The sequence below is a fragment of the Hypanus sabinus genome, chromosome 3, assembly GCF_030144855.1.
Source record: "Hypanus sabinus isolate sHypSab1 chromosome 3, sHypSab1.hap1, whole genome shotgun sequence".
Classification (NCBI taxonomy): domain Eukaryota; kingdom Metazoa; phylum Chordata; class Chondrichthyes; order Myliobatiformes; family Dasyatidae; genus Hypanus; species Hypanus sabinus.
Window position 1 is genome coordinate 9,479,542 of NC_082708.1, and position 16,285 is coordinate 9,495,826.

The 16,285-nt window shown below is 40.2% G+C and overlaps 1 protein-coding gene across 7 annotated transcripts in view; it reads left to right on the top strand.

Annotated features, from left to right (window-relative positions):
• The window catches only part of emsy (EMSY transcriptional repressor, BRCA2 interacting), a 107,042-nt gene that overhangs the window by 86,894 nt on the left and 3,863 nt on the right, over positions 1 to 16,285 (top strand). For 4 of the 7 annotated variants that reach the window (XM_059963691.1, XM_059963692.1, XM_059963693.1 and 1 more), the window contains 2 exons: positions 3,178 to 3,594; positions 8,383 to 8,856. In XM_059963691.1, the coding sequence (XP_059819674.1) occupies positions 3,178 to 3,594; positions 8,383 to 8,856 (891 nt within the window). The other 3 variants (XM_059963698.1, XM_059963697.1, XM_059963696.1) reach the window with 3 other exon arrangements.

The following is a 16,285-nucleotide window of genomic DNA, read 5'->3' on the forward strand; positions in this document are numbered from 1 at the left end:
AGAGCTGTCAGTAAGCTGCTGGTCAGCTGGATCATTGGCTGAGTTCTTATTCCACTCTGGTTCTGAGATGGCTAGAGAGGCTAATATGAGAACTGCAAATTCTTCCACTGATGGATCAGCAAGAGTGTGATGGGAGCAGGTGGGTGGGTAGTATTATTCCTAATGCTGTTTACTTAGACCCAGATGCCCTCCACAATTCGCAGCCTTATCATTCATAATACCACTCTGAATCCTGCACGCATATTTGAGTGGCTGTGGGATAGACATTGCCAGGAGTCATTGGTGATGTTTTACTGTTCCTTGGAAGTTTTGAATCTCTTAACTATCTGCCTTGTACTCTCTCATGATACAACTTGCAGTTGTGTGTCTGATGAAGGATCTTGGCCCAAAATGCTGACTATTTATTCCTCTCCATAAATGCTGCCTGATCTGCTGAGTTTTTCCAGCATTTTGTGTGTGTTCCTCTGGATTTCCAGCAGCTGCAGGATTTTTTGTGTTTTTAAATGATGTGTGTATTTTGGGTGTCTGGCATCAGGCATGTGAACAATATGATCATTAAGAAGGTAAAGATGGAATACTAAAATAAGCTAGCCAATAATATTGAAGAGGATACCAAAAGTTTCTTCAAATACTTGAAGTGTAAAAGATAAGTGAAAGTGGATATCAGACCACTGGAAAATCATATGCAATGGGTAGGAAAGATTTAAAGTGATGGGGGGGGGCACAAGTGGTACTAGTTTAGATGGGTATCTTGATAGACATGGACAGTTGGGCTGAAGAGCCTGTTTCTTGTTGACTTTGTGAATCCTTGAATTGTCACTGAGGTAGGCTGGACTACTGGTATGCCTGTGTATCATTTTCAATACCCAACTCACTGAGAGTTTATGCAATGCATAAAGCAGGGATTCTGCCAGACATGTAGGGTCATCAGGCACTCAGTGGCCATTTTATTAGATACACCTGTACACCTCGTTCATGCAAATATCTAATCAGCTAATCATGTAGCAGCTATTCAATGCATAAAAGCATGCAGACATGGTCAAGAGGTTCAGTTGTTGTTCAAACCAAACATCAGAATGGGGAAGAAACAAGTACATTAGATGCTTTTTTTTTTGGTTTTTCACTACATTCTCTGTAAATTCTAGCGATTGTTATGTGTGAAAATCTCAGAAGTTTATCAGTTTCTGAGATACTCAACCCAACCCATCTGATACCAGCAATCATTCCACGGTCCATTACACTGGAATAAAAAGAAACTTGGTTTATATTGTACCAGATGTTTGTCTCAGATATAAACCAAATGCAGCCATTGTGAAAATAGTAAAGTGTTCAAAACAACGAGAATATAGGATCAACTTTATGCACCATATTTGTTTACAGGTATTAGGAATTTACTGTAGTACGTTGGCAACAACATTGAACAATTATCAGAATAAAGAATTATATAAAAAATAAAGTTACAGGTCAAAATGCAAATATGGAATAAATGTGTACAAATACATAAGGGAGCATTTGGAAGGCCAAGACCCTTCAATCCTGTTAAAGAGTTTCAGCCTGAAATATCATCTGTTTATTCATTTCCATAGATGTCTGACCTGCTGAGTTCCTTCTACATTTTGTGTGGGTAGTGTTTGGAAAAGGCAGTTTGCTTTTGTCGTGAACACATAAAAGTCCTGCAGTGATGGTAGACTGCAGTCAGTGACCTTTTCAGCTGACTTGACAGTACACTGTAGTTTTTGTATATTGTGAGAGGATGCTATACCAGACCAGACAGTAATGGCTGATTGTGAGGATGCTCTCTATGTTGGCAGTGTAGAATGACACCAGTATCTTTTGGAGAACAAAAATGACCAGTGAACCTGTTAGCAGAATTGCTCTCTGATTTGCTCCATTTCACTTGTTTTTATATGTAAACTTTGATAACTAGGTCTCGAACAACATCATTTAGTGATCACTTAAAGACAGGAAAGGCTGTTCAAGTGTCAAATCATCCAGCTTTGTGGCTCCAACAGAACAAAGTCTACCCCCCCAACCCAGTGCAGACAAAATAGTAATTGTTTAAAGCAAAAATTACAAGTGAATACCCAGTTTCTCTGGCCATTCTATTTACAAATTCCAAATAGTCATGGCTATTTCTGAAATTATACCCTAACAACTTCAGTCTGCACCTATGTTCTTACTGATATATGATATGTTCTATTTCCTATGTTCTTACTGATATCCCCCACGCCCCAGCCAAACACCCTTGTTTTCTCACTTTCCCATTTCTAATGAAGGACACTTGAACTGAACCATCACCAATTTCTCTCCTCATGATGCTGCTGGGTGCTTCAGTCATTTACATTGTGTGCTGATAGTTCTCTGTAAAGGTCTGTTTGCTCCATTATAAAGTGGTTTATTTGGAATATAAATATGGAAAACCTAACTCTTTGACCGTGTGGTGATGTCTCAAGATGGTGACATCCATTATGAAGGACCTTCACCATCCAGTACATGCCCTTCCATTACTACCTGTAATGAGAGGAGTGGCGGGGTAATGAAACGTCTCTACCAAAGGAAATGTAAGGCTCTCCTTCCTTCCACTAGCCTGTAGGTCATCTTTGGGCAAGGTGTAGCACCTACTTATACCCCTTCCCACCCCCTCATCAGGGGCATGTGAAGCCATGGGAGCAGGTGGTGGGTGGTCATATGAGCAGCTGATGCATGTCACAAGTCTTGGTTATGCAAACACAGGCGCCAGAAAGACAGTCTCTGAAGAGTATTGATAATGGTTGGGGTCACCCGTCTTGGAAACACTCTGTCCAGAAGAAGGCAAAGGCAAACCACTTCTATAGAATAATTTACCAAAGACAATCATGGTCACGAAAAGACTGTGATCACCCAGAGCATACAACATGGCATTTGATGATGATGATGACCACTATTGAGGTACAGGACTCTGAAGACACACACTCATTGTTTTAGGAGCATCTGCTTCCCCACTGCTATAAGATTTCTGAGTGGTCCTTGAACACTACCTCACTATTTTGCTCTTTTTTGGTACTATTTATTTTTTAAATTCTGTTTATTATTGTTGTAACTTAGATTAATTTTAATGCAATGTATGTACTGCTGCAACAAAGACAACAAATTTTATTGCATATACTATGATAATAAGTCTGATTCTTATCCATGCAGATCCCGATAAAATTACAAACAGTTACGGAGCAAAGTTCTGTAGCCAAACAGGAGGACTCTGAGGCTGAACAAAGTGAAGTAGAAGAGGGTGACACATTGGACCCACAAACAGGTCTCTTCTACAGGTCAAACACCTCAATACAACCAGCACAGCCTCAAGAGAAGCAAGCACATCAACCTCAAGAGATGGCACAGACCAAATCCCCAACACTGCAGCAAGTATCTACAGCAGTGACCCAGGCACCACAAGCCATGGTGCAGGTGATAGCAGTCAAAGCGCAACAGCAACTTCCAAAGCTGCTGCATCAAGCACAACAGAAACCACGATCGCAGTCCCCACATCCACAGCATCAGCCGGATAAATCGCAGCCAGCCATAAAACAGCCCGTCTCAACGGAGCAGCATCTTCCTGGCCAGGTAACACCGAGGGTGAATATAGGGTTTAATACTTACTGTGCTTTTTCTCATTGCTGTGGTCTAAGGAAAGCCAGGGATTGAAGTGAATGATAGCATCTTTTTGAAAGTGCTCATTTGCACTCAAGCTGAAGGTGACGTACCGTCATTAATTGCTATGAATGTTTTAGAACATCAAACACTCTAGCACAGTTCAGGGCCTTCAGCCCATGATATTGCACTGACCTTATATACTACTCTGAGAACAATCTAACTCTTCTCTCCTATATAGTGCTATACTTTTCTATCATCTAAGAGTCCTTTAAATGTTCCCAATGTATCCGGCTTTAACATCACCCCTGGCAGGCAATCTACATTCCCACCACTCTCTGTAAAAATTTACCTTTGACATTCCCTTTCACATACTGTCCTCCAATCACCTTAAAACTATATTCCCTTGTATTAGGCATTTCTGAAAAAGATTGGCTATCGTAAACACCAAGAGCTTCTGCAAATGTTGCAAATCCAGAACAACATACCCAAAATGCTGGAGGGACTCAGCAGGAAAGATAGCTATCTATGGAAGGGAATAAATGGTCGACATTTTGGGCCAAGACCCTTCACCAGGAATGTCGTAATTAAGTGTCTTGGCTTAAGATGTCAACTGTTTATTCTCCTCCCTTGACCAGCTGAGTTCCTCCAGCATTTTGAGTGTGTCTCTGACTGTCCACTCAATCTGTACCTCTTATCATCATGTACACCCTCTCAAGTCTTTACCATGCTGTAAACCATGAGTTAGGGAGCTTTTTGAATGCTCAGTATCAGTTGAAATTGCTGTAGCTGTTTGGTTTGTATTTGCATGCATTTCAAACTCACCCTGGCAGGAAAATTATTCGGGCTCTTGTGGAAAATGACTAGGGCTAGGACTTGGTCATTGAGAACTTGGACCTAAAGCACAGAGCAGTCATGAAATATTTGCTGAAAATCACAAAGAATTGACAAAAGAGAACATTTCTGTTGGATGTGATACACAGACCCATGATTTACACCCTGTTCAATAAAGAAAACAAATATAGTTTTGAGTATATGGTTCAGTTCATAAACCCTACATTACCATTAGGGAGCATTATTCAATGGAAACAGAAGTTAGACAATAACACTGCATTATTGCATTCTTAATCCTAATCAAAACTTCTGTCAACAAGGGACTGCTCAGTAATGCAGCAGTTAGCATAATGCTTTATAGCACCAGTAACTTGGGTTCATTTTCTGTCGTTTTCTGTACGGAGTTTGTACATTCTCTCCATGACGGTGTGGGTTCCCTCCGGTTGCTCCGGTTTCCTCCAAAGTTGTATGGGTTAATAGGTTAATTGGTCACATGGGTGTTATTAGGAGGTGCAGGCTTGTTGGGCCAGAAGGGCCTGTTACCGTGCTGTATTTCTAAATTATAAAAATTAAATTTATGATAACTGCTTCAGAGACTCCAGCAAAGGAAGGCGACCGGGCTAGTTAATTATTTATTTAGAGATACAGATGGTTACAGGTGTTTATGATCCAACAAGCCATATTGCCCAGCAAACCCTATTAAACCGTAGCCTAATCACAGGACTGTTTACAGTGACGAATGAACCTGCTAACCGATAAGTCTTTAGACTGTAGGAGGAAACCAGAGCATCCAGATGAAACTCACGTACTGATGGAAAAGATGTACAGTACAAACTTTCTTATGCAGAATGCCAGAATTGATCTCTGAACTCTGATGCTACCATACCATAGAGTTCAGGATATGCTTTAAAATAAAATCTCAAAAGTCATCAAGTAACACTCTCTGACTAAATTCCCCCCTTCACAATAAATAGCCAAAGCTTTGCTTATCTTGTTCCTAACTGACATGAGAAATAAGGTTAAACCTGCTGTTGTTCTGGCTAAATTCTGTTCACTTATTCTTTAACTAAGGAGTTTGAAGAGGTTTAATAATTATTTAAACTTCAGCACAATTAAAATGATCATGTTTATCTAGTGGTAATTAAGTAAGAACTTGAGGAAGTGAGTGTAAAAGTTAGAATGAGTTCAGATGATGAGGAATTACACTCGAGATCTCTGGACCTCAATGTGCCATGGTAGCTTAGTGGTTAATAAAACTGTTACAGCTCATGGCATCAGAGTTTAGAGTTCAATCCTGGTGCCCTCTGAAAGGAGTCTATATGTCCTTCCTGTGAAATGTGTAGGTTTTCCCTGGGTGCTCCAGTTTCCTTCCACAGTCCAAAGACATACCGGCTATGTTTATTGCTCATTATAAATTGTCCCATGATTGGCTTAGGATTAAATTGGGGTTGTCAGGGTTTGCTGGGCAGACTGGTTCGAAAGGCGGATTCTGCATTGTATCTCTAAATAAAATAAACTTTAAACTAGACGTTGCTATAGTTTACAGCCATTGCCATCTACTAATGTATGATATTATTGGGTTCTTGGAACTTTCATGTGACTGCTCTTTTGTTATTCATGTCCAACTTTACTCCATTTACTTAATAGTTGCCCTTATTTGTAACTGTCTTTGGGGATATTTTATTCTGTATTCACAACCCTTTGTTTTTAACTAAATTAATTTTTAGGATTTCTTCCTTCTGGAACAGAAAATCTTATCTTTAGCTCTCTGTTCGTTCCACTAATTGGCTCAGGATTTCTTGACTCATTCGAGTTTAAAACCCTCTGGACTGTTTATTAATTTCAGTTCAGCCTGAGAATGGTAGCAGCCGCTTTGCCAAGACTATAGTGTCAACAGTACAACAGTACAGAACAGTAAGCCTGCTCACTTGGAATTGTATTATCTTTCCAAGATGTGTACTTGGATTTCAAAGCTAAAATAAAATGTTTAAGTAAAAAGGCAGCAAAGTGCTTTAACATCCTACAGATTTTTGATGGGCTAGAGGCTTTGTAATGCTATTCCTCATTGTTTATTCCCAGTTTCAGTGTCAATAGTCAGCAGTCCACATGTATGATTAGGAGAATTAGAAGCATGCTTTCTTCAAATTATTCTTTCAGCAACTGTATACAAAGGATTAACATCAAAAATTCAGCAAGATATCTATATGGTTGTAATTACTAAGGAAGATTGAAGAGGTAACAAGGGAAGTAGTAGGTAGGACATGCATAGATGCTTCCTTATAAAGAGTCCAAAACTCAAGCTGTAAGATAACCACCAATAGAGCCAGTTTATAACTAGTGAACAACTAACCTAAGTGATTTCAAAGTTCAAAGTGAATGTATTATCAATGTATGTACATGTTACCATATACTACTCTGAGATTCATTTTCTTGTGGGCATTCACAGAACAAAGGAGTACAATAGAATCAATGAAAAAACTACACAGACTGACAAACAACCAATTTGCAAAAGAAGACAAACTGCAAATATAAACAAGAATAAATAAATAAATAGATAGATAGATACTCTTGTAGAGTCCTTGAAAGTGAATTGAATATTGAACCGTCAAATTGTAGCTGAGTAAGAAGCATAAATGGATTTAAAAGGGAAAGTTGGTGTGCAAGGTTGAAAAGAACAAAGGACGATACAGCTAATGTTAGCTTATTGGGAAGTGGGTTGTGTGTAATATGCAATAGTGGCCCTACATTGTTTGTACCTGGCCTTTAACTTCCATGTAGTATTGGTTACTGTGACCCTTGGTTAGGAAAATTGCTTTGGGAGATGATCTGAAGATTAGGTGCCTCTGGATTCTATTTTTTTCTCAGCGAAAGACTCAATGTCCTTTACTACACCAGTGTGATACATTCCTGTTTATCTGGATCAGCCATTCTGAGGACTGAAATTAACAATGTAGAGGCAGAACAGATGCAGTTTGGTGCAGTGGATAAGACTCGCCTGGTTCTGAAATAAAATTGAAATTATTTTGATGCCACCACATTGGTAAAACTTCCATTTTCTATTTGTATTCACTCACACTTAATTTACCTTGTACAGAAATCAATTTGTAGTATTTTAGCCAATAAAACCAAGACTGATGAGATTTAAGAAATATTAAAAAGTAATCTCCAAAGGGATAAGTCTGAAGTAGTATTTCAAGATTTTTAGCTAGGCAAAGTTGTATTACAAATTTATTTTTTTAAAACCACCCTGTACTTTAATTTCTTTATGCAGTTAAAGTGTTTTAAAAAATTCTTCCCTCCCTTGTTAAGATGTAATACCCTGGATACTAACCATCCTTGTATTCTGTGTATAGTGGCTGCTCAACCCGTGTGAAATTGATGAAAGTATAGGCAGGCTATCTAAATATATGTGGGCAGCTTCACAGCCAAGCCTAATCCTGGACACTGGTGCATAAGCAAGTTTGAGGAGCTCTTGCTGAATAGCATCAAGAAAAAGAGAGCTCTGTCCAATTTATACCTTTATCATTAATGTGGCATACCGTGGTCATGTTTAAAAGTATGGACCAGGATCAAACATGAAGCTCCATTCCTCTTTGGGATACAGAGCACTAAATAAAACTTCAAATGCTGGAAACTGAAATGAAAACAAAAAATGCTAGAGCATAGAACAGTACAGCATAGGAACAGGCTCCTCAGCCCTCAATGTTATGCTGAACTAAATTAGTAATTCAGTGGCCAACTAAACTAATCCCTTCTGCCTACAGATTTGCAGCAGCATAGTCAAGGGGAAAATGGATAAGTGTTTCGGTTGCAACCCTTCATCGGAAGTGGTTTGACACACTAATTTAAAAAGAATTCCAGACTGTTGTGCTCTGTTCTCCCATTGCCATTTAATGATTATTGTAGGGCTTCTGTTGACATTTTCAGGCACATCCGCCCATCATAACCCAAGGAGCAGCAGTCACCAAAATATGTTTTGGAAATTACCAAGCCACCACCATCATGAAAACGGCCGGTGGCAGCTCAGAGGGTTCAGTATTGGCAACAAACCATTACACGGTGCAGTCTTCCAAAAAGTCAATGGACACAGATATTTTAAAGATGTCAATGATGGAGGCCCAGATCGAAATGAATGAGGAAGCCTCCAATGTAGACGCTAGAAAAGAAAAGAAATCTACTGTGCAGAAAGTAAGCACACTGCAGTCAGCTCCTTCAAGTCAGTTTCAAAAAGCGGCTGCGGCATCCGCGGCCAAGGAACAGGAGAGCAAACAGAACCCTGAGAACACCTTCCCACCCAGGGCAGCAGAGGGATCTGGAAAACCTACTCAAAGCCATTTTCTTCAAATTCAGAATGTAACACAGGAGAAGTTTGATGAAATATCCGCAGATATTCTTATTCAGGTAAGCGTATGTATATCTGTTTAAAATCTTGACACAGTCTTAATGTGCACATAATGCACAGATGCTGTGTCCTATCACATGTCAGCGACACCAGGACAGAAAAGAACCTAAGGCGGATTAGCAGCACTTTGAAGGAACAAATTTTCAAAATTCAAAGAAAATTTATTATCAAAGTACTTGTCTATCACCAAATACTACCCTGAGATTCAGTTTCCTGCAGGTATTCACAGTAGAACGAAGAAATACAATAGAATCAATGAAAATGCATACAAACCAAGGCTATCAAATTGCGCAAATACAAAACTAAACAAGTAGTAGTAATAATAAATAAATAAGTAAATAAAACTGAGAACATAAGTTGTAGAGTTCTTGAAAGTGAGTCCAGAGGTTGTGTTCAATGATCAATTCAGAGTTGAGGTGAGTGAAGTTATCCATGGTGGTTCAGGAGACTGATGGCTGAAGGGTAATAATTGTATTTGAACTTGGTGGTGTGGATCCTGTGACTTCTGTACCTCTTTCCTGGTGGCAGCAGTGAGAAGAGGGCATGGCCTGGATGGTGTGGTCTTTGGTGATGATTCCTGAAGTTCTGTTCCGAGTGCAGTGTGGGTGGTTCAAGGTGGCTTTTGCACTTCAGTTACTTGTCCACTTGTGTTCCCCCTGTTGTGCCTGACACAAACACACTCAATATAAAATAGAAGCTTTAGCTCATGTTTTGCATGCTTTGAACACTGCCTTTTCTAAAAGATCCCTTCCAGAAGGTGCTATCAGGTTAGTAAAAGAAAAACTTCACACCATCTTAAAAGTTTCTTCCCCCAGGCAGTTAATCTGATCAACCTTTCCAGTTAGCTTCCACCCCCCCCCCACCCCTGCCACCCCATCTATTACCTCAGTCACTGTACTGTAAAAACTTTAAACCACTTTTTATAATGCTCTTTACATTGCAAATACATACTGGTATATATTATTCCATATCTGTACTTCTAATATTCTTATAATTCTTTATGCTATATAATTGTTGAATGTTGTTTTTGTTGCATGCAGCATAGCAAATCCCTAATACATGTGAATATATATTACAAATAAAGTTGGTCCTTTAAAGTGGCTGACTTTGCTGAAAATACATTACTGCATGCAAAAATATCTAACAGCATAATCTTGGTATGGAATAACCGGAAACAAAAATCCTTAATGCTGTAGATTTGATTTTTACTTCTGGATGTACTCCAGCTATAGGACACTAGTGTTTGATCAGCTAGACCTCCATTCCCCTTCTTGTTTTAGCAGTTAGAGTGTGACCTAGTTTGGTCTACCATGTCTTTCAACATCTGGCTGAAGAAATAAATGTTGCAGTAATATTTTTTGTTTTAAATCAGGACTTATGAAAGCTTGTTCCTGTCTTCATGAAGGGCAGAAGAAAACAGGAGAAGACAAGTATTGGAGAGAGAATTTTGATTATGACTTTCACTTTAATCTCAGATGTTGAGCTGAGTTGAAACATTCCCACTTAGTGTGTGGCTGACCCATACAGTTCAAGAGGGTCCTACATTCAATGCCTGATGTTTATGAGTTTGAGTTAGTTTACCTGGAATAGATAAAGCTTTTGGAAAATTTGGTCTTTCTGTTGCAGATAACTATCCAATAACACTTACCGGGAAGGCATATGCATGGATGTTAGCAGTTGACACAGATACTGGCCTAACACAGGCAAATGGGACTAGTTCAGTTAGTCAACTTTGTTAATATCGATGAGTTGGGCCAAAAGATCTATTTCTGTGCTTTGTAGATTGGACTGTGTGTCAGATCTGAGCTTGATTGTGTAACGTAAACTGCAGATATTTGCTGATGAGGCTGGATTATATGAATTTAATGTCAGAGGACACACAACTGCAACTAACTATGATCAACTTACTGGAGAGAAAACCAGCAAGGGATAATTGATCAGTTCATCCAACCAATATCATATTTGTCCACCAAACAATATTTGATATTCTTAGATGAATAGAAAAACTAAAAATGAGAATGTCAAGATAAAAAGATATGGTTTAAACATATAAGCAGTCTACTCTGCCATCTAATTTCTTGCCTTGGCGACACTGCAGCACCCAGCCACACATTCATTGATTTCCTTAATGGAAAAAAAGTAGATTTGTATCATGAGTGACAAAATTTCTCGGTCTTGAATGGTTGCCCCTTAATTTGAACCTGTGACACCTGTTTCTAGATTATTTATTTTATTGATACAGCAGAATAACAAGCCCTTCCAGACCAGTGAGCCTACATTACCCAATTACACCCACAGTCATGTGGAGAACAATTGTACATAGGTTGTTGGCACTGTAATAGTGTTAGCATTAGAAGCAGAATTAGGCCCATTGAGTCTGCTCTGCCACTTCATCATGGCTGATCCAGTTCCCTTTTAACTCCATTCTCCTGCCTTCTCCCTGTAACCTTACACACCCTGACTGATCAAGAACCTATCAACCTCTTCCTTGAGTGCACCCAATGACCTGGCCTCCACAGCTGACTGGTAAAGAATTCCACAGATTCTCCACCCTCTGGCTAAAGTGACATTCCTCTATTCTGAGGCTGTACCCTCAGATTCCCCCACCATAGGAAACATTTTCTTCACATTCACTCTATCTAGGCTAGAGCCATCAATCGACCCTCATATAATAAGCCTTTCATTCCTGGAATCATTCTTGTGTATCTCCTCTCAACCATTTCCAATGTCAAATGATAAGCCTTTCATTCCTGGTTCTTTCTTGTGAACCTCCTCTGTACCTTCTCCTCTGCACATCCTTTTTTAAGTAAAGGGCCCAAACTGCTCACAGTTTTCCAAGTGTGGTCTAACAAATGCCTTATAAAGCCTCAGCATTACATCCTTGATTTTATATTCTACTCTTGAAATGATTGCTAACATTGCATTTGCCTTCCTCACCACAGACTCAATCTGCAAATTAACCTTTAGGGACTCATGCACAAGGACTCCCAAGTCCCTTTGCAGCTCTGATTTTTGAGTTTTCTCTCCATTTAGAAGTAGTCTACCCTTTTATTCCTTCTACCAAAGTGCATGACCATACACTTCCCAACACTATATTCTATTTGCCCCTTTTTTCCCATTCTCCTAATCTGTCTTAAGTCCTTCTGCAGCTACCCTGCTTTCCCAATACTACCTGCTCTCCACCTGTCTTATATCGTCCTCAAACTTGGCCACAAAGCCATCAATTCTGTCATCCAAATTATTGACATACTACATAAAAATAAGCAGTCCCAACACTGACCCCTGCGGAACACTGCTTGTCACCGGCAACCAATCAGAAAAGGCTTCTCTTATTTCCATTTTTTGTGTCCTGGCAATCAACCAATGCTCTATCCATGCTAGTATCTTTTCTGTAATACCATGGGCTCTTGTTAAGCACTGTCATGTCAAAGTAACTTGTCAAAGGCCTGAAACTCCAAGTACACAGCATCCACAAATTCTCCTTTGTCTATCCAACTTTTTATTTCCTCAATGAATTTCAGCAGATTTGTCAGGCAAGATTTTCCCTTGAGGAAACCATGCTGACTTTTTCCTACCTTATCATGCGTCTCTAAGTAGCTCGAAACTGCATTCTTAACAATCAACTCCCAACATCTTCCCAACCACTGAGGTCAGGCTAACTAGCCAATAATTTCCTTTATTTTGCCTCCCATCCTTCGTAAAGAGTGGAGTGTTATTTGCAATTTTCCAGTTCCCTGGAGCCATTCCAAAATCTGTTGATTCTTGAAAGATCATTTCTAATGCCTGCACAATCTCTTCAGCTACCTCTTTGACAATCCTGGGATGTAGATCACCTGGTTCAAGTGACTTATCTATCTTCAGTCCTCTCAGTTTCCCAATCACCTTCTCCTTAGTAATAGCAACTGCACTTAATTCTGCCCCCTGACACTCTCAAACCTCTGGCATATTTCTAGTGTCTTCCATAGTGAAGATTGTTGCAAAATACTTACTCATTTTGTCCATCATTTCCTTGACCCTCCCCCCACCCCCCCATTACTACCTCTCCAGTGTCATTTTCTAGTAGTCCAAGAAAAAAACATTTGGTATCCTTTTTGATATTGTTGGCTAACTTACCTTCATATTTCACCTTCTCCCCCCCCCCCCCGTGGCTTTTTTTAGTTGCTTTCTGTTTTTAAACGTTTCCCAATCCTCTTACTTTCCACTAATGATTGCTCTGTTACATGCCTCTCTTTTGCTTTTATGTTGGCTTTGACTTCCCTTGTCAGCAGCAGTTACGTCATCCTGTCTTTAGAATAGTACTCTTCTTTGGGGTGTACCTATCCTATGCCTTCAAAATTGTTCCCAGAAACTCCAGCCATTGCTGCTCTGCTGTCATTCCTGCTAGTGTTCCCTTCCAATCAACCTTGGCCAGCTATCCTGTCACGTCTGTAATTCCCTTTACTCCATTGTAATACTGATACAGCTGACTTTAGTTTCTCCCTCTCAAATTGCAGGGTGAATTCTATCATACTATGATCACTGCTTCCTAAGGGGTCCTTTACCATAAGCTGCCTAATCAAATCCAGTTCATTATACAACATTCAATCCAGAATAACTGATCCCCTCATGGGTTCATTCACAAACTGCTCTAAAAAGACATATGGTAGACATTCTACAAATTCTCTCTTGTGGGATCCAGCACCAACCTGATTTTCCTAATCTACCTGCAAATTGAAACCCCTCATGACTATCATAACATTGACATGCCTTTTCTATCTCCCATTGTAATTTGTAGCCCACATCTTGGCTACTGTTCCAAGGTCTGTATGTAACTCCCATCAGGATCTTTTTATCCTTGCAATTTCTAAGCTTCACCCACAAGGATTCTACATCTCAATAGTGGTCCCTCTAAGTTCAGGTGTAACATACCCCTTTTATATAGGTCATGCCCGTTGTACCTTAACCCAGAACAGACACAGCTGACAATCTCCCAGATGTAATAGTGGCCAGAGGACCTAGGGTAACGGAGGAACTGAAGGAAATTCACATTAGGCAGAAAATGGTGTTGGGTAGACTGATGGGACTGAAGGCCGATAAGTCCCCAGGGCCTGATGGTTTGCATCCCAGGTTACTTAAAGGAGGTGGCTCTAGAAATCGTGGAAGCATTAGTAATCATTTTCCAATGTTCTATAGATTCAGGATCAGTTCCTGAGGATTGGAGGATAGCTAATGTTATCCCACTTTTTAAGAAAGGAGAGAGAGAGAAAACAGGGAATTATAGATCAGTTAGCTTGACATCAGTGGTGGGGAAGATGCTGGAGTCAGTTATAAAAGATGAAATAATGGCACATTTGGATAGCAGTAACAAGATCGGTCCGAGTCAGCATGGATTTCTGAAGAGGAAATTATGCTTGACTAATCTTCTGGAATTTTTTGAGGCTGTAACTATGAAAATGGACCAGGGAGAGCCAGTGGATATAGTGTACCTGGACTTTCAGAAAGCCTTTGATAAGGTCCCACTTAGGAGATTAGTGGGCAAAATTAGAGCACATGGTATTGGGGGTAGGGTACTGACATGGATAGAAAATTGGTTGGCAGACAGGAAAGAAAGAGTAGAGATTAACAGGTCCTTTTCAGAATGGCAGGCAGTGACTAGTGGGGTACTGCAAGGCTCGGTGCTGGGACTGCAGCTATTTACAATATACATTAGTGATTTAGATGAAGAGATTAAAAGTAACATTAGCAAATTTGACTCAAAGCTGGGTAGTAGTGTGAAATATGAGGAGGATGTTAGGAGAATGCAGGGTGACTTGGACAGGTTTGGTGAGTGGGTAGATGCATGGCAGATGCAGCTTAATGTGGATAAATGTGAGGTTGTCCACTTTGGTGGCAAGAACAGGAAGGCAGATTACTATCTGAATGGTGTCAAGTTAGGAAAAGGGGAAGTGCAACGAGATCTAGGAGTCCAGTTCATCAGTCACTGAAAGTAAGCATGCAGGTACAGCAAGCAGTGAAGAAAGCTAATGGCATGTTGGCCTTCATAACAAGGGGAGTTGAGTATAGGAGCAAAGAGGTCCTTCTGCAGTTGTACAGGGCCCTGGTGAGACCACACCTGGAGTATTGTGTTCAGTTTTGGTCTCCAAATTTGAGGAAGGACATTCTTGCTATTGAGGGAGTGCAGCGTAGGTTCACGAGGTTAATTTCCGGGATGGCGGGACTGACATATGTAGAAAGATTGGAGCCACTGGGCTTGCATACACTGGAATTTAGAAGGATGAGAGGGGATCTGATTGAAACATATAGGATTATTAAGGGATTGGACATGCTAGAGGCAGGAAAAATGTTCTTGATGTTAGGGGAGTCCAGAACCAGAGGCCACAGTTTAAGAATAAGGGGTAGGCCATTTAGAATGTTGAAGAAGAACTTTTTTTACCCAGAGAGTTGTGGATCTATGGAATGGTCTGCCTCAGAAGGCAGTGGAGGCCATTTCTCTGGATGCTTTCAAGAAAGAGTTACACAGAGCTCTTAAAGATAGCTGAGTCAAGGGATATGGGGAGAAGGCAGGAATGGGGTACTGATTGTGGAAGATCACCCATGATCACATTGAATGGCGGTGCTGGCTTGAAGGGCCGAATGGCCTACTCCTGCACCTATTGTCTATTGTCTATAGAACAGATCCCAATGATCCAGAAATCTGAAACCCTGCACCTAGCATCAGTTTCTCAGCCATGCATTTATCTACCAAATCACCCTATTCTTATACTCACTGGCATGTGGCACAGGCATCAATCTAGAGATCATTATCCTGGAGGTCCTGCTTTTCAGTTTTCTACCTAACTTTCCTAAATCCTCTTTTCAGGGCCTCCTCACTTTTCCCACCTATGTCATTGGTGCCAATAGGCACCATGACTTCCAGCTGTTCACCCTCCCCTTTTAGAATGTTGTGGACCTAATCCAAGACGTCCCTGACGCTGGCATTTTATGCCACTGTTACTGCCTTCCTAATTATTTGGTGTACCCAACTGGAGCTTTGTGTTTCATATTCTGAAGCCTCTGTCCATATAAATGATATTATGCTTTTGTATTCTTCTAACTACTGTGAGTAAAATGTAAAAGATGTTCCTTGAGCTGGGGCGATAACCCCTCATCCCGTAGAAGTTTTTTATGTTTCAGTGACGTCACCCATTGTTGTTCTGAACTTAGATATCTCTGCCTGGTCTGGTTGATCTCAAACTTTTCATTGCAGGAATCAGTCTGGTGCACATTTGCTGCACGGTTTCAATTGTATGCGCATTTGTGGCTGCCTGCGGGAGGACAAATCTCAGAGTTGCATTCCGTGCACATATTTTGATAATAAATATACTGTGAATCTTTGTACCATTCCTTTGGCAAAAGCAGACCTATACATGTTATTCCAGATGTATTTTGGCTAGGATCCTGTGCATTTGG